The 23689-nt window shown below is 44.4% G+C and overlaps 1 protein-coding gene, 1 long non-coding RNA gene and 1 other non-coding gene across 4 annotated transcripts in view; 1 reads left to right on the top strand and 2 right to left on the bottom strand.

Annotated features, from left to right (window-relative positions):
- FAM161A (FAM161 centrosomal protein A) overlaps positions 1–20677 on the bottom strand; it is a 31791-nt gene extending 11114 nt beyond the window's left edge. For both annotated transcript variants that reach the window (XM_060026521.1, XM_060026522.1), the window contains exons 1-2: positions 20417–20677; positions 1971–2209 (exon numbers count right to left, since the gene is read on the bottom strand). In XM_060026521.1, the coding sequence (XP_059882504.1) occupies positions 1971–2209; positions 20417–20605 (428 nt within the window). In that variant the 5' untranslated portion in view covers positions 20606–20677. The remainder of the gene's footprint in view (positions 1–1970; positions 2210–20416) is intronic.
- LOC132435662 (U6 spliceosomal RNA) lies at positions 16389–16495 on the bottom strand. The gene has a single exon (XR_009521605.1). It is a non-coding gene; the product is annotated as a U6 spliceosomal RNA (small nuclear RNA).
- Positions 20465–23465, top strand: LOC132434875 (uncharacterized). The gene is made up of 4 exons (XR_009521447.1): positions 20465–20511; positions 20982–21225; positions 21708–21799; positions 22356–23465. It is a non-coding gene; the product is annotated as an uncharacterized lncRNA (long non-coding RNA).
- The last annotated feature ends 224 nt before the right edge of the window (positions 23466–23689 follow it).

Below are 23689 nucleotides of genomic sequence, written 5' to 3'. Positions count from 1 at the left end.
AAAACATACATCTGATCAAATCACTCTCCTTCCTGAAACTTTCCCATGATTTGTCATTGTTACAAAGTCTAAATTATAGGGACTTCCCTGGTGGCGCAGTGGTTAAGAATCCGCCTGCCAATGCAAGGGACACGAGTTCGAGCCCTGGTCCGGGAAGATCCCATATGCCACGGAGCAACTAAGCCCATACGCGACAACTACTGAAGCCCGTGTGCCACAACTACTGAAGCCTGTGTGCCGCAACTACTGAGCCTGCGCTCTAGAGCCCACGAGTCACAACTACTGAGCCCACGTGCCACAACTACTGAAGCCCACACGCCCTAGAGCCCGTGCTCCACAACAAGAGAAGCCACTGCAATGAGAAGCCTGTGCACCGCAACGAAGAATAGCCGCCGCTCGCTGCAACTAGAGAAAGCCTGTGCGTAGCAACGAAGACCCAATGCAGCCCCACCAAATTTTTTTTTAATTGAAAAAAGAAAAGTCTAGATTTTAAAGCCCTTCAAGACTAGCCCCTGCCTTCCTTTCCAGTTTCACCTCTTGCCTCTCCCTACCCCGTCACCATTCTTAAGTGAGATCCAATCACAGGGGGCTTCCCTGGTGGCGCAGAGTGGTTAAGAATCCACCTGCCAATGCAGGGGACACGGGTTTGAGCCCTGGTCTGGGAAGACCCCACATGCCACGGAGCAACTAAGCCTGTGCGCCACAACTACTGAGCTTGCGCTCTAGAGCCCGTGAGCCACAACTACTGAAGCCTGCACACCTAGAGACTGTGCTCCAAAACAAGAGAAGCCACTGCAATGAGAAGCCTGCACACCACAACGAAGAGTAGCCCCCACTCGCCGCAACTAGAGAAAGCCCGTGCGCAGCAACAAAGACCCAATGCAGCCAAAAAAAAAAAAAAAAAAAAAAATCCAACCACAGGGGACTTCCCTGGTGGTCCAGTGGTTAAGAATCTGCCTTCCAATACAGGAGGATGCGAGTTTGATCCCTGGTGGGGGAACTAAGACCCCACATGCCTCGTGGCAACTAAGCCTACGCACTGCAACTAGGGAACCCGTGCACCACAACTACTGAGCTTGCGGGCTCTGGAGCCCTCGCGCCATACCTAGAGAAGCCCGCACACCTGCCACGAAGAAGAACCTGTGTGCCACAACGGAGACCCAGCACAAGGAAAAAAAAAAAGATCCAATCACGGGAAGTTGCTCACACACACACGGTGATTTCACACGGTGCCATGCCTTGGCACACATGGTTCCTGCTGCCTAGAAGGCCACTCCTTGCTTCCTACATCTGCTTCAGCTATTTCTCCTTCAAGACTGAACTCAGATACGACACTCGATATGCCTGTATCCCTCCACTGACACCTTGACATGATCAACTGCTCTTCCTCTGTCTCTATGACATTCTGTTACACCATGTTGTGCGTTTGGATCTCAGCTAGTCTTTGACCTCCTTGAGGGCATCTTGATTTTGACTCCCCGGTGCCCAGACAAGGTCTGGCACACAGGAGATGCACAATCAGAGCTGACCAACTCAAGTTTCAAAAGAAGCAAGTTTATGGCAAAAATGACTATTTTGAAAACTTAAATCGGATCTATGTCTTAGCTCTGAACCTTCTGTACTATATCTTTACTGAGCTCATATTAATCCACATATTATTAAAAAAGGGCTTTTAAAGTTAAATTTTAATATTCATCATTTGAAAATGGCCCAGACTAAATATTCTGATACATGTCTAAGAATGGTGGGTCAGAGAGAAAAGAACAAAGGGCCACCAAATGACCCACAAGGCAAGAAGCCACCTAACAGGTTGATAAGCCATCAAACAATCTGAATAAAATCTCACCTCTGTATATCATTAAAAGCACAAAGGGATATTTGAAAGAAAATATTCTGAAATAATTTTGTTCTGCACTTTTAAGTATACATTTTACTTTACAGTCCACAAATAACATTATGTACAAACTTACCTGGAAGAGACACTAGCAGCTTCTTCCATGGTGATTGCTAGCTGAACTTCCTTTAAATTTAATTTATTCTGGTACATTTTCTCTAACTTTGCCATAGTTTCCATGTGGGCTGCCTTCAGCTCTTCTAGTTTCCTGAAGTACTCTTCATTAGAGTGGTAAATATCAGAAAGGTCCACAAAATCTTCACAGCTTATACGTTTTTGTTCATTTACCCCAGAAATGTTGGTGTTAAAATCAGCCTGGTAGGAGGAAAAAACCTGTTATATGATGTCTAGAATTGAAAGAAAAATTAAGTTGACACTGGTTCCCAATGCTGCTTTTTAAAAAGTCCACTTAAATAGGTTATATGTTATTTGTGGACTATGTACATATAACAGATTATAAGTTACTTGTGGCCTATGCACATTTTCTCCTAATGACATTTTATTAAGAACAAGAGAGAGAGACCGAGTTGCCAGAAAATAAATGTTTAATCCATTTTATAAAGGATGGTTAGATTCCCAGATCATGTACTAACCCATACACTACAGTAGGATCAAGCCAAACCACCCTTTGTAAAGAGCCTCCTTGTGGAGGAGCTTCAAGATGGCGGAAGAGTAAGACGCGGAGATCACCTTCCTCTCCACAAATACATCAGAAATACATCTACATGTGGAACAGCTCCTACAGAACACCTACTGAACGCTGGCAGAAGACCTCAGAGCGCCCAAAAGGCAAGAAACTCCCCATGTACCTGGGTAGGGCAAAAGAAAAAACAGAGACAAAAAAATAGGGATGGGACCTGCACCAGTGGGAGGGAGCTGTGAAGGAGGAAAGGTATCCACACACTAGTAAGGCCCTTCGCGGGCGGAGACTGCGGGTGGTGGAGGGGGAAGCCTCGGAGCCACGGAGCCACGGCGGAGAGCGCAGCAACAGGGGTGCGGAGGGCAAAGCGGAGAGATTCCAGCACAGAGAGCACAGAAAACCGGTGGCGACCAGCATTCACCAGCCCGAGAGGCTTGTCCGCTCACCCGCCGGGGCGGGCGGGGCTGGGAGCTGAGGCTCGGGCTTCGGAGGTCGGATCCCAGGGAGAGGACTGGGGTTGGCGGCGTGAACACAGCCTGAAGGGGTTAGTGTGCCACAGCTAGCCGCAAGGGAGTCTGGGGGAAAAGTCCGGACCCGCCGAAGAGGCAAGAGACTTTTTCTTGCCTCTTTGTTTCCTGGTGCATGAGGAGAGGGGATTAAGAGCGCCGCTTAAAGGAGCTCCAGAGACGGGCGCGAGCCACGCTCTGAGCGCAGACCCCAGAGACGAGCATGAGACGCTGAGGCTGCTCCTGCAGCCACCAAGAAGCCTGTGTGCAAGCACAGGTTACTCCACGCCTCCCCTCCCGGGAACCTGTGCAGCCCGCCATTGCCAGGGTCCCATGATCCAGGGACAACTTCCCCGGGAGAACGCACAGCACGCCTCGTGCTGGTGCAACGTCACGCTGGCCTCTGCCGCCGCAGGCTCGCCCCGCACTCCGTACCCCTCCCTCCCTCCGGCCTGAGTGAGCCAGAGCCCCCAAAGCAGCTGCTTCTTTAACCCTGTCCTGTCTGAGCGAAGAACAGACGCCTTCAGGCGACCTACACGCAGAGGCGGGGCCAAATCCAAAGCTGAACCCCAGGAGCTGTGAGAACAAAGAAGAGAAAGGGAAATTTCTCTCAGCAGCCTCAGGAGCAGCGGATTAAATCTCCACAATCAACTTGATGTACCCTGCATGTGTGGAATACCTGAATAGACAACGAATCATCCCAAATTGAGGAGGTGGCCTTTGGGAGCAAAGATATATATTTTTTTTTAACCTTTTTCTCTTTTTGTGAGTGTGTATGTGTATGCGTCTGTGTGTGATTTTGTCTTTATAGCTTTACTTTTACCATTTGTCCTAGGGTTCCGTCTCTCCATTTTTTGTGTTTTTCTAAAATTACTTTTTAAAAATTTTTTCTTAATAATTATTTTAATAACTTTATTTTATTTTATTTTATCTTCTTTCTCTCTTTCTTTCTACTTTTTCTCCCTTTTATTCTGAGCCGTACGGATGGAAGGCTCTTGGTGCTCCAGCCAGGCATCAGGGCTGTGCCTCTGAGGTGGGAGAGCCAAGTTCAGGACACTGGTCCACAAGATACCTCCCAGTTCCACGTAATATCAAATGGCAAAAATCTCCCAGAGATCTCCATCTCAACACCAAGACCCAGCTTCACTCAATGACCAGCAAGCTACAATGCTGGACACCCGATGCTAAACAACTAGCAAGACAGGAACACAACCCCATCCATTAGCAGAGAGGCTGCCTAAAATCAAAATAAGGCTACAGACACCCCAAAACACACCACCAGACGTGGACCTGCCCACCAGAAAGACAAGATCCAGCCTCATCCACCAGAACACAGGCACTAGTCCCCTCCACCAGAAAGCCTACACAACCCACTGAACCAACCTTAGCCACTGGGGACAGACACCAAAAACAACAGGAACTACGAACCTGCAGCCTGCGAGAAGGAGACCCCAAACACAGTAAGGTAAGCAAAATGAGAAGACAGAAAAATACACAGCAGGTGAAGGAGCAAGGCAAAAACCCACCAGACCTAACAAATGAAGAGGAAATAGGCAGTCTACCTAAAAAAGAATTCAGAATAATGATAGTAAAGATGATCCAAAATCTTGGAAATAGAATAGAGAAATTACAAGATATGTTTAACAAGGACCTAGAAGAACTAAAGAGCAAACAAACAGTGATGAACAACACAATAAATGAAATTAAAAATTCTCTAGATGGGATCGATAGCAGAATACCTGAGGCAGAAGAACGGATAAGTGACCTGGAAGATAAAATAGTGGAAATAACTACTGCAGAGCAGAATGAAGGAAAAAGAATGAAAATAATTGAAGACAGTCTTAGAGACCTCTGGGACAACATTAAATGGACCAATATTCGAATCATAGGGGTCTCAGAAGAAAAAGAGAAAAAGAAAGGGACTGAGAAAATATTTGAAGAGATTATAGTTGAAAATTTCCCTAATATGGGAAATGAAATAGTTAATCAAGTCCAGGAGGCACAGAGAGTCCCATACAGGATAAACACGCCAAGACACATATTAATCAAACTATCAAAAATTAAATACAAAGAAAAAATATTAAAAGCAGCAAGGAAAAACAACAAATAACACACAAGGGAATCCCCATAAGGTTAACAGCTGATCTTTCAGCAGAAACTCTGCAAGCCAGAAGGGAGTGGCAGGACATATATAAAGTGATAAGGAGAAAAACCTACAACCAAGATTATTCTACCCAGCAAGGATCTCATTCAGATTTCAAACTTTTTTTTTTTTTTTTTGCGGTACACAGGCCTCTCACTACTATGGCCTCTCCCGTTGCGGAGCACAGGCTCTGGATGCGCAGGCTCAGTGGCCATGACTCACAGGCCCAGCCGCTCCGTGGCATGTGGGATCCTCCCGGACTGGGGCATGAACCCATGTCCCCTGCATCGGCAGGTGGACTCCCAACCACTGTGCCACCAGGGAAGCCCCCTCATTTAGATTTGATGGAGAAATTAAAACCTTTACAGACAAGCAAAAGCTAAGAGAATTCAGCACCACCAAACCAGCTTTACAACAAATGCTAAAGGAACTTCTCTAGGAAGGAAACACAAGAGAAGGAAAACACCTACAATAACAAACCCAAAACAATTAAGAAAATGGTAATAGGAACATGCATATCGATAATTACCTTAAATGTAAATGGATTAAATTTTCCAACCAAAAGACATAGACTGGCTGAATGGATACAAAAACAAGACCCGTATATATGCTGTCTACAAGAGACCCACTTCAGTCCTAGGGACACATACAGACTGAAAGTCAGGGGATGGAAAAAGATATTCCATGCAAATTGAAATCAAAAGAAACCTGGAGTGGCAATTCTCATATCTGACAAAATAGACTTTAAAACAAAGACTATTACAAGAGACAAAGAAGGACACTACATAATGATGAAGGGATTGATCCAAGAAGAAGATATAACAATTGTAAATATTTATGCACCCAACATAGGAGCACCTCAATACATAAGGCAAATACTAACGGCCATAAAAGGGGAAATCAACAGTAACACTATCATAGTAGGGGACTTTAACACCCCACTTTCACCAACGGACAGATCATCCAAAATGAAAATAAATAAGGAAACACAAGCTTTAAATGATACATTAAACAAGATGAACTTAATTGATATTTATAGGATATTCCATCCAAAAACAACAGAATACACATTCTTCTCAAGTGCTCATGGAACATTCTCCAGGATAGGTCATATCTTGGGTCACAAATCAAGCCTTGGTAAATTTAAGAAAACTGAAATCATATCAAGTATCTTTTCTGACCACAACGCTATGAGGCTAGATATCAATTACAGGAAGAAATCTGCAAAAAATCCAAACACATGGAGGCTAAACAATACACTACTTAATAACCAAGAGATCACTGAAGAAATCAAAGAGGAAATCAAAAAATACCTAGAAGCAAATGGCAATGAAAACACGACGACCCAAAACCTTTGGGATGCAGCAAAAGCAGTTCTAAGAGGGAAGTTTATAACAATACAATCCTACCTTAAGAAACAAGAAACAACTCAAATAAACAACCTAACCTTACACCTAAAGCAATTAGAGAAAGAAGAACAAAATAACTCCAAAGTTAGCAGAAGAAAAGATATCATAAAGATCAGATCAGAAATAAAAAGAAATGAAGGAAATGATAGCAAAGATCAATAAAACTAAAAGCTGGTTCTTTGAGAAGATAAACAAAATTGATAAACCATTAGCCAGACTCATCAAGAAAAACAGGGAGAAGACTCAAATCAATAGAATTAGAAATGAAAAAGGAGAAATAACAACTGACACTGCAGAAATAAAAAGGATCATGAGAGATTACTACAAGCAACTCTATGCCAATAAAATGGACAACCTGGAAGAAATGGACAAATTCTTAGAAACGTATAAACTTCCAAGACTGAATCAGGAAGAAATAGAAAATATGAACAGTCCAATCACAAGCACTGAAATTGAAACTGTGATTAAAAATCTTCCAACAAACAAAAGCCTAGGACCAGATGGATTCACAGGCGAATTCAATCAAACATTTAGAGAAGAGCTAACACCTATCCTTCTCAAACTCTTCCAAAATATAGCAGAGGGAGGAACACTCCCAAATTCATTCTACGAGGCCACCATCACCCTGATACCAAAACCAGGCAAAGATGTCACAAAGAAAGAAAACTACAGGCCAATATCGCTTATGAACATAGATGCAAAAATCCTCAACAAAATACTAGCAAACAGAATCCAACAGCACGTTAAAAGGATCATATACCATGATCAAGTGGGGTTTATTCCAGGAATGCAAGGATTCTTCAATATACGTAAATCAGTCAATGTGATATACCATTTTAACAAATTGAAGGAGGAAAACCATATAATCATCTCAATAGACGCAGAAAAAGCTTTGACAAAATTCAACACCCATTTATGATAAAAACCCTGCAGAAAGTAGGCATAGAGGGAACTTTCCTCAACATAATAAAGGCCATATATGACAAACCCACAGCCAACATCATCCTCAGTGGTGAAAAACTGAAACCATATCCACTAAGATCAGGAACAAACAAGACACGGTTGCCCACTCTCACCAATATTATTCAACATAGTTTTGGAAGTTTTAGCCACAGCAATCAGAGAAGAAAAAGAAATAAAAGGAATCCAAATCAGAAAAGAAGAAGTAAAGCTGTCACTGTTTGCAGATGACATGATACTATACATAGAGAATCCTAGAAAAGCTACCAGAAAACTACTAGAGCTAATCAATGAATTTGGTAAAGTAGCAGGATACAAAATTAATGCACAGAAATCTCTAGCATTCCTATACACTAATGATGAAATATCTGAAAGTGAAATTAAGGAAACACTCCCATTTACCACTGCAACAAAAAGAATAAAATATCTAGGAATAAACCTACCTAAGGAGACAAAAGACCTGTATGCAGAAAATTATAAGACACTGATGAAAGAAATTAAAGATGTTAGAAACAGATGGAGAGATATACCATGTTCTTGGATTGGAAGAATCAACATTGTGAAAATGACTCTACTACCCAAAGCAATCTACAGATTCAATGCAATCCCTATCAAACTACCACTGGCATTTTTCACAGAACTAGAAGAAAAAATTACACAATTTGTGTGGAAACACAGAAGACCCCGAATAGCCAAAGCAATCTTGAGAAAGAAAAATGGAGCTGGAGGAATCAGACTCCCTGTCTTCAGACTATACTACAAACCTACAGTAATCAAGACAGTATGGTACTGGCACAAAAACAGAAATATAGGTCAATGCAACAGGATACAAAGCCCAGAGATAAACCCATGCACATATGTTCACCTTATCTTTGATAAAGGAGGCAAGAATATACAGTGGAGAAAAGACAGCCTCTTCAATAAGTGGTGCTGGGAAAACTGGACAGGTACATATAAAAGTATGAAATTAGAACACTCCCTAACACCATACACAAAAATAAACTCAAAATGGGTTAAAGACCTAAATGTAAGGCCAGACACTATCAAACTCTCAGAGGAAAACGTAGGCAGAACACTCTATGACATAAATCACAGCAAGATCATTTTTGATCCACCTCCTAGAGAAATGGAAATAAAAACAAAAATAAACAGATGGGACCTAATGAAACTTCAAAGCTTTTGCACAGCAAAGGAAACCATAAACAAGACAAAAAGACAACCCTCAGGGGCTTCCCTGGTGGCGCAGTGGTTGAGAGCCCGCTTGCCGATGCAGGGGACGCGGGTTCGTGCCCAGGTCCGGGAGGATCCCACATGCCGCGGAGCAGTGGGCCCGTGAGCCATGGCTGCTGAGCCTGCGCGTCCAGAGCCTGTACTCCACAATGGGAGAGGCCACAACAGTGAGACGCCCACGTACCGCAAAAAAAAACACAAAAAACAAAGACAACCCTCAGAATGGGAGAAAACATTTGCAAATGAAGCAACTGACAAAGAATCTCCAAAATTTACAAGCAGCTCATGCAGCTAAATATCAAAAAAACAAACAACCCAATCCGAAAATGGGCAGAAGACCTAAATAGACATTTCTCCAAAGAAGATATACAGATTGACAACAAACACATGAAAGGATGCTCAACATCATTAATCATTAGAGAAATGCAAATCAAAACTACAATGAGATATCATCTCACACCGGTCAGAATGGCCATCATCAAAAAATCTACAAATAATAAATGCTGGAGAAGGTGTGGAGAAAAGGGAACCCTCTTGCACTGTTGGTGGGAATGTAAATTGATACAGCCACTATGGAGAACAGTATGGAGTTTCCTTAAAAAACTAAAAATAGAGGGCTTCCCTGGTGGCGCAGTGGTTGAGAGTCCGCCTGCCGATGCAGGGGACACGGGTTCGTGCCCCGCTCCGGCAAGATCCCACATGCCGCGGAGCGGCTAGGCCCATGAGCCATGGCCGCTGAGCCTGCGCGTCCAGAGCCTGTGCTCCGCAATGGGAGAGGCCATAACAGTGAGAGGCCCACGTACCACAAAACAAAACAAAACAAAAACTAAAAATAGAGCTACCATACAACCCAGCAACCCCACTACTGGGCATATACCCTGAGAAAACCATAATTCAAAAAGAGTCATGTACCAAAATGTTCATTGCAGCTCTATTTACAATAGCCAGGACATGGAAGCAACCTAAGTGTCCATCAACAGATGAATGGATAAAGAAGATGTGGCACATATATACAATGGAATATTACTCAGCCATAAAAGGAAACGAAATTCAGTTATTTGTAGTGAGGTGGATGGACCTAGAGACTGTCATACAGAGTGAAGTAAGTCAGAAGGAGAAAAACAAATACCGTATGCTAACACATATATATGGAATCTAAGAAAAAAAAAAAGGTCATGAAGAACCTAGGGGCAAGACGGCAATAAAGACACAGACCTACTAGAGAATGGACTTGAGGATATGGGGAGGGGGAAGGGTAAGCTGTGACAAAGTGAGAGTGTGGCATGGACATATATACACTACCAAACATAAAATAGATAGCTAGTGGGAAGCAGCCGCATAGCACAGGGAGATCAGCTTGGCGCTATGTGACCACCTAGAGTCGTGGGATAGGGAGGGTGGGAGGGAGGGAGACGCAAGAGGGAAGAGATATGGGAACATATGTATATGTATAACTGATTCAGTTTGTTATAAAGCAGAAACTGACACACCATTGTAAAGCAATTATACTCCAATAAAGGTGTTAAATAAAAAAACAAAAAAAACTCCTGAGTGTAGGTTTACCTGAGACGAAGAACATAGTTCCTCGGGCTGCAAACCAAGCAACCGTAGCCCACAGCTGGGCTCTGCACTGTGGGCCCCCAGGGTGGGTGTTCCAATGGAGAGAAGAGCGGGGAACAGAAAAGTCAGGGGAATGCAAGAATGGAGGGAACAAGGTTCTCAGGGGCTCATCAAGGAGCCAGGGAAAAGCCCTCCAGGATGTCCGCAGGGGTACGGTACGGGAGGCGGGGTGGGGAGGGCGGGTACCTCAGGAGGGAGTAGGAGGGCCTGGGAGGAGGTGGGAGGGACTTCCGGAATAGCCGCTCCCGTGGGCACCAAGAGCAGTAGCTCCCACGGTGACGGGGACTGTGGGGTGACAACAGAACAAGAATACATAGGGTGGGTATTCTATATACATGCCTAGAAGGCCATGACTGATCTTTTCCCCTCATTCCTTTCGCATACCTTTCAAAGTTCTTTTAACTGAGGCAGCTAAAGAGGTAAAACCCCATATTCTCCACAAATAAAAAAAAATTATATTTTCTCAGGTGAGAAACAACTGAAATTATTTATGATACTATGCATAAAAGGCTGCTGACCATGGCGTTAAATTTAGCTTAGTGCCTGAAACAGACTCAAAATGGAAAAAGCATATTTGCCAATGGAAAATTAGAGATCCAATCTGATAAGACTCTAGAAAATAAATCTGAGTAGTGTCTCCCAGGAAAATTCAGAAGAGTCAGTTTTAAATAATATTTATAGATATAATATTTTAATGGGCTAAAAACAGTGTACAGGAGGCCAGTGTTTTACCACTTGGGATAACTTAGAGAAAACGAAGGAAAACAAGTTTCCTTCAGTAGAAACAGTGTGCAGAAATTTATTGCCAAATAAATTGGAGAATTGCTTTATGAGTCATACAACTCAATTAAGAGAATTTTCTGATATCTTTTGCTGTTCCTGTATGTGTTCTTCACCATTACCTTCTTAGCTGTGGGAACAAGTACTTTGTTAATTTTGTCATTCATTCAATATTTAGAGACACCCAGCACTCAGCTAGCTGCTGAAAGATACAAATCAGATGAAAACTCCACCTTCGAGAAGCTTCCAGCTAGTTTAGGACAGGACATGTAGATAAATAATTGATAGCAGACTCTGGATGAGACAGAACTCCTGATTCCTGCCCACGAGTTGCTCCCAGCTGAGCAGGTAGTCAGATGAGTGACCATGTATGTTACAATATCAGAGACCATGAGAGCTCACAGAAGGAATACCTAATTCTGACTGGGGGAAAGAAGAGACAAAATTTGCAGAGGTGAGCCAGACGGGAGACATAAGGCTGGATAAGGACAAAGTTTGCCAGAGCAGGGAAACAGTGAAAAACAGAGAAACTGAGGCACAGTGCTAGAACATTCATCATGTTACTTCATGATGATGCAACTGGCAGGTACTCTGTCCTCGGTGAGGAAACTGAGGCTCAGAGGAGTTAGGTGACCTGCCTACAGTCACACAGCTAGTAAGTAGAGCTGGGATCCAAACCCAAGTCTATTAGGCTCCAAAGACACACCACACTCCTCCCAAGGGCAGGAGGGTTTTCAGCCACAAGAGGAAGGAACAGGCATGCTGTGCTCGGAGAGAGGTATATAGTCTGAGTGGGGGTGGGGAATAGGGCATATGGAGCACAGGAGGATGGGAAGCAAGGTGAAAAAGGCATGTCAAGAGCCCCAACCAAGGGACCTCCTTGGTGGTCCAGTGGTTGAGAATCTGCCTTCCAATGCAGAGGATGTGGGTTCGATCCTGGTCAAACTAAGATCCCACATGCCATGGGGCAACTAAGCCTGGGCACCACAACTAGTGAGCCCACGTGCCACAACTACTGAGCCTGTGCTGCACTACAACTAGAGAGAAGCCCACGTGCCACAACGAAGAGCCTGTGCACTGCAACGAAAGATCCTGAGTGCTGCAACAAAGACCTGACACAGCCCCAAATAAATAAATATTTAAAAAAAAAAAAAAAAGCCCAACCAAGAGTACCAAGAGTCCAGGGGGCCAAGCCACAGGCAACAGGAGCCTTAAAGGATGTGAGCAGAGGAGAGACATGGTCAGTAACACTCAGAAGGACTCTCTGGTAGCAAGTGAGGTGTAGTGAAGGGAAGCAAGGTTGGCGGCAGTTCATGGGCTACTGTAAGGGTCCGAGTTAGAGGTATTAAGGGCAGAATTAGGGAACAGCACCAGGAACACAAGAAAGGAGGCTACCTTGGGAGATTTAAGAAGCTGAATCATCAACTTGATAATAGCCTGGACTGTGGGCAAGAAATTGAAAAGGTTTCTGTTTGGAGTGCTGTATGTCTAGGTAGATGATGGGGCTTCCATTCATTAATATAGGGAATACAGGGAGGAAGAGTATTTTAGGGAAAGGAAACTAATCTCTGTTTTAGACACACTAAGTGTGAGAGGATAGTAGGGCAACCAAATGTATAGGAAACAGGGGGGAAAATAGGTCTGGAGACCTGGTAAGAAGGCTGGGCTGGAGATGGAGATATGGGAGCCAGCAATGCACACAGAAGTGCAGGTGCATCCTTGGGTGTGGATAAGGCTGCCTGTGGGCAATGAGAGGCAAGAACCTGAGGATGGAAATGTTGGCAAACACCAGCATCTAAATAAGCAGTGACAGGAGGACTAACATGAAATGGACAGTGGTCATGAGAGATACGATACAAAGGTCTAGTTGAAACTGAGCAGAACCCTGTGGGGTCCTCCTCAGCACAGAAGTCTTTCTGTGTCCCCATTTCAAAGGGCAGATTCAAACAGTAACTAATTCGAGGAGTGAGGGAATGCAGAAACAAAGGAAAAACAGTCAAGAAACAGTAGTGGAGGAAAGCGGAGGGTCCTGGTTCCTTCTCAAGGGATATACATAACAATCTGATACGAATCTCTGAGTTCTTCTACAGGAACTAAGACCCCCACCCAGGTGGAGGATGGTAACTTTAGGCTAAGCCTAAGCACATGGCCCCAGACTGGCTGGAACCAGAAGGCTGACGACTGAGATTCCTGGAACACCACCCTGTTACCTCCCCATCAACCAATCAGAGAAAGGTTACACACCCTGCAGCCCTCCCCCCTAATTCTGCCTATAAAAACTCTTCCCCATCAGGGGAGTTTGGGCTTTTTGAGCACAAGCCGCCTATTCTCCTTGCTTGGGGCTGCAGTAAACCTTTCTCTGCTCCAAACTCCACTATTTTGGTTTGTTTGGCTTCACTGTGCATTGGGCACACAAACTTGAGTTCAGCAACAAAGTGATAAGGGTATTTAAAAAAAGGGAGCTTTGGGCTTCCCTGGTGGCGCAGTGGTTGAGAGTCCGCCTGCCTATGCAGGGGACACGGGTTTGTGCCCCGGTCCGGGAAGATCCCACATGCCGCGGAGCAGCTGGGCCCGTGAGCCATGGCTGCTGAGCCTGGGCGTCCGGAGCCTGTGCGTCCGGAGCCTGTGCTCCGCAACGGGAGAGGCCACAACAGTGAGAGGCCCGCGTACCGCCAAAAAAAAAAAAGAAAGAAGGGAGCTTTGGTTTGGTTTGAGTTTGGAAGATAAGGGGAGGCTTCCTAGAGGAGGTGATATTTGGGCTGAGTCAACGAATGGAAGAATCTGGAGGATCATGGAAAGTATTATATATGGGGAAAGAGGGAACAGGCACTCCAAAGTTAATGACGTTAGCAAAAGTGTTGGGGATGGGGGCGGTAGTGCGTGGTGGAAAGCAACGTGCACACAGCTGCAGGCTAAAAGGAAAGTAAAAATGCATAAAGCAATTTTGGGAAGCAAGCCTGGAAAGGGAAGTTAGGGCAAGCAGGCGGTGGTTTCTGTTTCTTGTCTACCACTGGCTCCTGACCACTCACGCGTCACCTGGTTTCAGCCCCTTTACAACCCTTCAACGCTGAAAGGGTTTGATGAAAGTTAAGTAACTTTTCAGTTTGGAGCGTTCTCGTGGCGTGGGGAAAAGATTACAGACGTGGTGTCAGCATTCTCATTCATGCCTAGGTTCTGCACTTCTTAGCCATGTGACGTGGGCCCTAGCCTTTTGAACTTCAGCTTTACGATACATAAAGTATGTGAGCCAGGTGTTAAACTGGTGTCTCAGCTCCAAAGCCGTGCTATGTGATGCTGGGCTTGGGACTCTGCAAACCGCATTTCCACTTTGCCAGCTGCTTCCCGCTAGACTCTGCTAACAGTGGGGCTACAGGGAGACCGCAAGGCTGGAGGAAGAAGCAGGGACTTATTCCTTCCTGTTAGTTCTCCATCTGCTAATCGCTTGTACCGCCCCAGCAGGGTTCCTCGTCCATCCTGGCGGCAGGAGCTCGTACTAGCAGAAGCGGCGGATTCCAGTTTGCAGTTTTTCCGAAGCTCACAGAATCAGCAAGATCACTTCAAGGGCTTACTGTTCCCTCTCTCTGCCTCCAGATATCTGAACAGCCCACCTGCTCACTCCTTCAGACCTTCACTCAAAATGTCATCTTCTCAGCAAGGCCTTCATTGACTACCCTGTTTGAAATTACAGCCTCTCCCCTGACTCACTGTCAGCCTCCCTTTGCTGCTTTCTCTCATAAGTACTCACCACCAACTGATATCTCTGCTGATTTGTGTACTGGATGCCTGCCCCCACCAAAAAGTGAGCATCACAAAAGCAAGCGTTTGTGTGCTTCGTTCAGTTGTGTCCCCAGTGCCTAGAAAAGTGCCTGGCCAATGGCAGACGCTCAATAAGTATTTGTTGGATGAGCCAATGTCCAGCTAAAACAATATTAAGTTTCTCCCAAGGGAAGAGGACAGGTATTCCCTCATAAAGACTGAATCAAAGAAATATTGGCTGCTTAAGAGTGATATCCTACTGAGTATTAAGGAAAGGGCCTATTTTCCAAAAACTACCATTGAAACAGAGTGGATATTCCAAAGACTCGCTTTTAGGCAAAAGCATCCACGTGCTCTCCATTCATTCTTTTAGAACATTCCTTAAAACAAGGCCTTATAACAATCATTTTCACAGAAAGGATGAAGTTTATTTGAACCTGGAAAAACTGTTTGAAAAAGATATAGAAGGGGGCTTCCCTGGTGGCGCAGTGGTTGAGAGTCCGCCTGCCGATGCAGGGGACACGGGTTCGTGCCCCAGTCTGGAAAATCCCACATGCCGCGGAGCGGCTGGGCCCGTGAGCCATGGCCGCTGAGCCTGCGCGTCCGGAGCCTGTGCTCCGCAACGGGAGAGGCCACAACAGTGAGAGGCCCGCGTACCGCAAAAAAAAAAAAAAAAAAAAAAAAAGATATAGAAGGATGAGTAGCTTCTGAAGAGATGTGGCAAATGATAATTATACTTACGCACTGATTTTGCACAGTATCCATTCCATTTCAGCTTAATACTGGTAACACTAGCCTGAACTTTTCGGATAAACTGATATCACAGTGTTTTACCCAAAACAGATAAATGGTTAGTAAGCAACTTCCAACTCTAATTTCATCTTAAATTGTCTCCACACAGAAGGAAACATTTAGTAGTTCAAATAATCTAGGCCAAGGACATTATTTTCCAAGAACCTAAAATAGCACCCTTTCCCTTTAATTGTTGAGCTTTCTGTGGAATGTTGTTGTACATGCAGCCACTAGATTACAGGATAATCTTCCCTAGATTGGCTTGACCCAGTTAGATGATGTCTCCTTCCAACACATGTTGCTTCATTAGTAATCAGCACTCATAATTATTTGTGTTACAGTCGATCTACTATCATCTACAATTATGGAATTTTTATTTAAAAAGTTTTTTGCATTAAAGGGATTTGTAAGGAATGAGGCAGATCTAAATGTACATAAGAGAAAAAAAGCAAGTGGCAGAACAATATGTATCTATAAAATGCTACCATATATTAAAATATTATGTACACAGGAGACAGGAAAAAGCCCAGAATATATATCAGTTTCAAAACAGTGGCTACTGATGAGGAGGGAGGGGGGAACCAGATTTTCTTTTTGAGGGGAGAAGTGTTAAAAGGGCCTAAGCCTTATTTATAACATTTTTTTTTAACATCTTTATAAAAATATGGAACACTTCACTAATTTGCGTGTCATCCTTGCGCAGGAGCCGTGCTAATCTTCTCTGTATCGTTCCAATTTTAGTATATGTGCTGCTGAAGCAAGCACGATATAACATTTGAAATTTTGAAAGGAGAATGTGTTCATGTATTACTTCTATAATTAAAATGTAACTTTAAAAAAGAAAAAGAATGTTTTGTGAATATTAATACTAAATTTAAAAATGAACAATTTCTCATGGCTACTTGGTCTGCCTGGTACCTCCCGTGCTCCTTCTGGAAGTGGCTCTCACACTGCCCCAGAGATCCTGCCTACCTGTCCCTTGCTCTTCTACCTGCTCCCACCCCGACTCCCAACTGCCCATGATAATTCCTTTATTTCTTCAGTAAAAAAAAAAAAACCGTCAGAGGGAAGTTCCCTCATCTTCCCATCTACAAAACTGCCTGCCTTTGTGCCCCTTTGCTCCTTCCCTCCTGCTTCGGGGATGAAGTGTCCTTCTCTTAGCAGCATTTGCCCCTTTCCCTTAGCATTGAAACCAATGAATTGGAAACTTCCACACCCCTGCAATAATTCTTCTACCACTGTAGCTGGTCTTAATCTCTTTTGCCCCCTTTTTCTCTACCTGTTAAATGTCAAGGGTTTTAAGAGTTCTATACTAGGCCCCTTCTCTTCCTTCTCTGAAGTCTCCCCTTAAGTGACTTAATCCAGTGCTTCAAAAACGCTGAAAACTCCCAGATGGAGATTCTCCATCCCACACCCAACAGGACTACAGTTTCATAGGCCCAACTGCTTCCTACATCTTTCCACTTGGTAGTTTCACAGGTATCTCAAATTTACCATGTTCAAAACTGAAACCTTGATTCCCACCCAGCCCCTGAATCTATTCCTCCCCAAGTTACCCACAATTCAGTAAATGACGTTATCTTCTGTGCAGCTGGTCAAACCAGAAACGTGGGAATGAGCATTCTTGACTTCTTCCTTGGCCTTCACATCCAATCTAATCTAAGTCCTATGCAATCTGTCCATTTCTTGCCATCTCCCCTGGGCTCTAGGTCCAAGCCACCACTTCTGGCACCTGAATTACTGCAAAAGCCTCCTACCCAGTCTCCTTTCTTTGTCAAACCCTCCAATCATTCTCCACAAAGCCACCAGAGTCAGCGTTTTAAAATGTAAATAGGAACATGTCAGATCTCTTAAAAGTCTTCAAGGACCTCTCACTGCACCTGCAATAAACACTAAACTCCTTACCTTGGTCTACAAGACCCTCCTTACCTCTCCAACCTCATCCCCTCCCCTCTCCCCCTCTCTCTTCTCCAGTCCCATTGGCTTTCTTTCAGATCCTTAATCACACAAAACTCTCTCTCTTCCTATCTTTGGGCCTCTGCATATGCCACTCCCTTTGCCTGGAATGCTTTTCCCTCCCCACTCTTCAAATGGCTGCTCTTTCTCATCAATCAGGCATTGGCTTAAATGTTAACTCACTGAAATAGGTTCCTTCCTATTTCTTTTTTTAATTATAGTAACCTGTTCATTTCTTTCCCAACATTTCCTGTCTTATAATCATTTGACTGTTCATTTTTTATTGTCTAACTTCCCCATCAGAATGGAAGCACTCTAAGGACATGAGCTATGTCTGCTTCATTTACTACTGAATAGTCTGTGACTCGCACTTAATAAATGCTCAATATTTGTTGAAAAATAGAAGGCCATCCCATTAGGAAAGTCAGTGAAATTTTAACTGTGAATTATAGAATAGTGCTTTACCCATGTCATCATCAACCCCATAAAGGTCTATGAACTGTTATCTCCAACTGAGGCTAGATTCAAGAAATATGGCTTAGTGCCCTATATGGGCACAGAGTCCTGCAAGGGGTATGCATGGAGCCGGCGGTGGGGCGGGGGTTGCTTTGGCAAACCAAAGGACTTAAAGGGGCCTACTGTGACAGTTGGTTCTCTAATCAATTTTGTGTGGTGATTCTGGTAAGCTGAGTTTACTCCATCTTATAGATGATGAAGTTGAGACAAACTAACCTTTAAAAAACCAAGGTGGAGGGACTTCCCTGGTGGTGCAGTGGTTAAGACTCTGTGCTCCCAATGCAGGGGACACGGGTTCGAGCCCTGGTCCGGGAAGATCCCACATGCTGCAGAGCAACTAAGCCCGTGCGCCACAACTACTGAGCCCATGTGCTGCAACTACTGAAACCCGCGCACCTAGAGCCTGTGCTCTGCAACAAGAGAAGACACCACGAGAAGCCCGCACACTGCAACAAAGACCCAATGCAGCCAAAATAAATAAATAAATAAAACAAATAAATAGAAAAATAAAAAACCCAAGGTGGAGACCAAGCCAAACTGTGAAGAAGGCAAAGCTTGGCTCCTGCACTCTCCTTGGCTTTTCAGTGCTTTGTCTGCCAACCCCATGTCCTCTGACCATCAGGCCTTCTACAGTGGCAGCTTATCCAGATTTGCTTTTGGATCCTTCAAATACAGTGGTCTCAAAACAGTGTCAAACTCCAAACTTAGCTTCCTTTTTTTTTTTTTTCAGTAGGACCATGCCCCTTGGAAATTAGCTCATTAAACTAACCTCTCCTAAGGTGACGTTTCTCATACAGATCTGCAGTTTACCAGGACACTCTGGAAGTATACCTGTGACTACAGAACTGACTGCTTCCTCCACCACAGCAAGCCAAAGTAGAACTTAATCTTTGCGAGAGTTGTTCAAATAACAGTCCCACTGGCAGTTGTTATTATTATTACTAATTTATACAAGCTGTCCTTTAGCTATAACATACTCTCTCATTTGGTTATCATAATAGCCCAGTGAGACAAGAAAGAGAGACAGTTATTATAGTTCTTTTACAGATAAGGAAACTGAGATTGAAGGAAGTTACTTCTGAATATCAACTAGCAAATGAACAGATCCTAGCCCAGGACTCCAAATCCTTTTTCTCCATTCAAATCTTTTTCCAACATCAGTTTGCCTCCTTCGTTGGCTCCTGAAATTTGTGTTGAGGAGAAGCTTTACCATGAATGAATCTGGTCCTAGGTCACTGACCCTGGTTCATGTTCAGGGTCTCAATCTGCCTTACTCTGGATAACCTCAAGTAGTTTATCTGTTGGTAAAATACTGCCCATAAAAGGTGTTGCTACAGATTTTCTCATTAACAGTTTTAGTGTAGATTAAAGAGATTAGAATTCCAAAATATCCAGTAATTTCTATTAGCCCTAGACCACAATGATTTGAATCTGAGAAGCTTTGGACAAATGGTATTAAGAATCTTTAACTGGGGTTAAGGAGGTTTATGTCTGCAGATTGCTAGTTAAAATTCAAGGTTCCCATCTTTTAAGTGAATAGAGCCGATGGCAGACTTGACTCTCTACCTGGTAGACAGGTGGTCACAACACATTTGACACTGAAAATTGATCAGTGAAAAAGCTGTCTCACCCCACCCTTAAGAGCCGAGTGGAAACATTGGAACCTCGGTAATTTGTTTCTCTGGAGGCTTAACTATATTTGTCTGATTTACCCAGCGAACTCTTGCTGGTTTTAAACATCATCTCTCATGTTCTGTATTAAAATGCACTAATAACCAAGACATCAAGATGACAACAAAACACACCTGACAGCACAGCTGATTCACTTGCGTTTTATGGGTTATCCTCTATGGATAGAACAGTTTTCCTCAAGTTGAAAAGAAAAAGAAAAGCAAATATCTACTCCCAACAGATGCTGGGGCATAAGGAGTAAAGTTCTGTACTTTTCACTCTCTGGAAACAGACTAACGTAAATGCTCTCCAAGAAATTTTTACAACAATCTCTTTAGTTAAAGTTAAAAGACTTTTCAACGCCTTGGTCTTGAGTATTTTCCGTGGGAGCACAGAGAACGTGGTGGGCCAGGCTCACCGGTAGGGAGGGATCTGGACAGGGCGCGCGTTTCCCAGCCCTCGCCTCACCAGCGAGGTCGCCGACCAGCCTCCAGCTGCACCCCCCCGGGCCTAGCCCCAGCCCACTTCCCGCCCCTGCATTACCGGCGCCCGCGCCAGCCCCGCTGCCTCTTCCTCCTCCTCTTCCGTCTCCTCCAAGGCCGCTGCCGCCGCCGACAGGGACTCTACGGGGTCTTTGCGTTCGTAATGGGTGACCCGCGCTCCGGTGCTGGGATTGACCGGGGTTTGGAGACTGCTGGCCGCCAGCTTCGCTGCTCGGTGCGAGGCGGCCATCGCCACGCCACCGAGGCCTGAGCGCCCGCGCTGGCCCGGGGCGTGGAAGCCGGCGCGGCCGTAGGCGCCCGATGGCTCCTTGCTTGGGGAGGTGGTTACTAGGGGTCCGGTAACTAGGGACGCTACAGGTGCCGCTAGGGGCCAAAAGTCACTCAAAACTGGCGCCCGCTGCGGGAGGCCCGAAGTGGGGGCCTCCTGGATAGCGGGAATCAGTATTGAATCTTTGCTGGTTTAGAGGGCTGGTGGGCAGAATAGGGCACCTCTTCCCCTCCTTCGCGCGTCACTGCCTAAACGCAGGCTTCTCACATTATACTAATGAAACGACACGTTTTGTGAGTGAAAAAGCGCATTTTTATTCATTGAAATAACCTGTTAGGAGGAGACGGCGGCGGCAGAGGAAAGCTGGGGATGTTATCACGTTGCGGCCTCAGGACTGGAAGGTTTGCATGCCGCTACCCAACATGGTTCCCCCGGAAGCCAGAGAATGGGAGTCCAGTACCTTCTACTCTGATTGACTTGAGAGCTAGCAGAAATCGACCAATCCGGAGGAGGCTGCTAGCTATCTCTTCTCGGCTGACCAATAAAAGCCCAGAGTTGGGTGGAGCCTGGTCCACCCACCAGTGAGTGAAAGTGCAAGTGTATGGACCGCGTGTTTGCTCCTTGAGTTGCTCAGCTTTATAGTGGTGGGGGTCGGAGGGCGAGAGCGCCCAGCAGTAGCCACAGACGAGTGTCATCTCCATCTCACCCCCATCAACATCTCCCACCTGGGATGTGGGTGCTTCAAATGACGCCTTCCCCCTACACCACGCGCCTGGAAGAGAGGCCTAGCTTTAAAATAGCAGGCGTGGTGCAGTCCAGGCACCTGATACCTAAAGCCCCTATCTCCTGAGGCTGAGGCTGCAGCAACCTTCCCCTCCCTATTCTTCAGCTTCCTCCCGCTCCCTGCCCTACAACCTGCCACCGCCACCACAAAAGTAGAGTATGCAGCGTGCGATGTCTAGAACCCTTCTCTGAGATCTGAGCCCTTTATACCAAGTCTTTCTTGTTCGCTGGTCTGGAGTGTGAGAACTTGCAAAATCCCCTATTCCCTCACCTTCTTCAGGCTGCTCTTTGTTTTGACTGAGCATTTGCTTCGACCACTGGAACAGATGCTGGCTGGATTCTGAGCAGAAGCCAGAGTTGGAAGCCCATGAGGTATGGATGCCCCAAGTGACCGGAGAAGGGACTTCCAGTCATTTGCATGCAGCTAGTTCTGTGGCTGCACGTCCCCCTCTTGGGATTCGTTTTAAGTCCGACCCAAAACCAGCAAGACAGGTCTACGTGCTGAAGCACTGCAAATGGAAGATTAGGCTAGAATACGATAGAAGGAATGAGTGTGGAGGACACATTGTATGTGTTTATAGAAGAGCAGAAAAGCTTCCACTCATCAGCAGTATTCTAAATTTGCAGATATATTTTAAAAATTGTTTTAATTGAAATATAGTTGATTCACAATGTTGTGTTAGTTTCAGATGTACAGCATTCAGTTATATATACATAAATTTGCAGATATCTAATAATATAGCCTCAAAATATATACAGCAGAAATGGACAGATCTACAAGAAGAAAATGACAAATCTTACATCATCATAGGAAGAATTATTTTTGTATTGAGATGTAACATACACAGTGCAATGAATAGATCTTAAATGTATAGTTGGGAAACCTCCCTGGACGTTCAGTGGCTAAGACTCTGTGCTTCTATTGCAGGGGGCCCGGTTTGATCCCTAGTCAAGGAACTAGATCCCACATGCTGCAACTAAGAATTCACATGCCACAACTGAAGATCCCACATGCCACAAGGAAGATCCTGTGTGCCGCACCCAGCACAGCCAAATAAATATAAGTGTACAAAAAAATATATAGCTGGATGCGTTTTGACAAATGCGTACACTCATGAAATCATATAAAGAGATAGAACATTTCAGTCATCCCGGAAAAATCCCTTGTGCCCCTTCCCAGTCTATTCCCCATTCCACATTCCCTTGGCTGTTATAGAACTTCATATAAATGGAATCATACTGTATGTACTCCTTTTGCTCTTAACTTCTTTTGATCAGCATACTGTCTTTTGGGGATTCATCCATGTTGTATATATGAGTAGTCTGTTCCTTTTTAATTGCTGAATAGTATTCTTTGCTGAGATAATAGTTTTCCAATACTGGAAGAATTTTCCTCATTATTTTGTGCTATTCATAATGTAACAGTTACAGTCAAGGCATACTCTTAAATTTAATCCGTGCCATTAACATTGTCTTTATCACTTTCTTAAGTTTATTCACTCACCTATTGTTTCCATTTTTTCAGCTGTCAGTTTGGGTCCTTCAGGAAGATGATACCAGGAAGGAGTTAGAAGTGAAAGAGAGTTATTGGGGGAAGTTCCTGTGAAAGACAAAGGGATGGGAGTAGGAATGTTTTCAGGACAAGATATATTCTGACACCTTAGAAAAGAGAGGGAAAGGAGAATAATTGTGTAGGTGAAGGTTGAAACTACAGTGAAGGTCTGAGAAAGTCTCAGCCAGGTAAAAAGAGAACTCCAGCACAAAGATTGCTCATAGAGCAGACATGGCCAGACCCTACCAGCCCTGCCACCTGAATCATTGGCTAGCACTCCCTCTGAAGAGCAAGTTCTCAAATGGAACACTGTGAGAAAACCCTGAAGTGCTGTGGTTGCCGGCTGTTAGCCAGTGTTACGCTGGTAAATGTTTGATGACTGGCTCTCTGGGAGAAAGTGTGTGTGTATGTGATTGTACTTATAAATTTTAGTAATATAAAGAATTGTAGCACACAACTTATGAATAAAACATACTCTTTACTGTAAATCCCTCACAACTGATTCTCCCAGAGTACTTTCATTGGTTTTTGCTGAACTCGTATCTATAGCCAACCTATGGTTGCAACTGGTGAATGTAGTTCCAGCATGAATGCTGGTTGATATTTTTGTTTATATTAATGACTAAGATGAAAGTGAAACAACCAACATGTATGTCAGAATTTCACTTGTCTGCCAATGTGTGAGTAACTTTTTTGCTAGAATAGATAAA

Source organism: Delphinus delphis, chromosome 12, assembly GCF_949987515.2.
Source record: "Delphinus delphis chromosome 12, mDelDel1.2, whole genome shotgun sequence".
Classification (NCBI taxonomy): Eukaryota; Metazoa; Chordata; class Mammalia; order Artiodactyla; family Delphinidae; genus Delphinus; species Delphinus delphis.
This window is presented reverse-complemented; position numbering and strand designations above follow the sequence as displayed.